Source organism: Amphimedon queenslandica, unplaced genomic scaffold, assembly GCF_000090795.2.
Source record: "Amphimedon queenslandica unplaced genomic scaffold, v1.1 AMPQUscaffold_61_Cont27912, whole genome shotgun sequence".
Taxonomy (NCBI): Eukaryota; Metazoa; Porifera; class Demospongiae; order Haplosclerida; family Niphatidae; genus Amphimedon; species Amphimedon queenslandica.
The window spans coordinates 1-837 of NW_003559579.1; the positions used below are offsets into that span (position 1 = coordinate 1).

At 37.3% G+C, this 837-nt stretch overlaps 1 protein-coding gene across 1 annotated transcript; it reads left to right on the forward strand.

Moving 5' to 3' along the window:
* Positions 1-6: 6 nt before the first annotated feature.
* Positions 7-790, forward strand: LOC109593698 (putative transporter svop-1). Its single transcript, XM_020008665.1, has 5 exons — positions 7-51; positions 143-222; positions 292-384; positions 452-563; positions 743-790. Exons 1-5 carry the CDS (start codon positions 17-19, stop codon positions 780-782), a joined length of 360 nt encoding a protein of 119 aa, XP_019864224.1. The 5' UTR covers positions 7-16; the 3' UTR covers positions 783-790.
* The last annotated feature ends 47 nt before the right edge of the window (positions 791-837 follow it).

Consider the following 837-nt stretch of genomic DNA (forward strand, 5'->3'; position numbering starts at 1 on the left):
ACTTTTTTCTGGTGGAATGTGGAAAACCTCAATACTCCTCATAATCATTTGGTAAGATATACTGGAATTTACTAATAATTTACTGATAATTTACTGGGATTTACTGATAATTTACTGAGGTTTACTGATAATTTACTAATAGGTTGGGCTGTGCCTGGCTGTATTACGGAGCTATTCTAATTACTACAACAATCCTTGAGACTGGATGTGATCCTCACTGTGGTAAATACATGCATATACAGCTGCATGTCAATATACATGTACATGTACTCTGCTATTTTCCTATTACAGGAAGTGTCAACCAGTCATTAAACTCTGGCTATCAAAACCTCACAAGTTCGTTTTACTTGAAAATCACTTGGACTCCTGCTGCAGAGTTCCCTGGTAAAACCCTTTAACACTCTCAATTGATGAGTGATTTAATTCAATGTTTGTTGTACATTATTTGTAGGTATTATAATTACGCTGGTTATAATTGAAATCGTTGGACGTAAGATTACAATGGCACTTGAGTTTGTTGGCTATGTTATATTCTTTGGATTGATATTAATATGTGTATCAGAGTAAGGGTGGAGGGGGAGAGAGAGAGAGAGAGAGAGAGGGAGGGAGAGAGAGAGAGGGAGGGAGAGAGAGAGAGAAAGAGGGAGGCAATGGAAAAGGGCAGGCCTGGGGTCAAAATTACACTCCTTTTGTAAAAGTACATGTAGACTCAATCACTGTACATGCATTTTTCTTTCATTAGAACTCTGCCAGGATTATTCGTTCCTCTGTCTTTGGTCTAAATGAAAAAGGAAAAGTGAAGGATCACTTTTCATTTTCAACTAATAACCTCGTAAT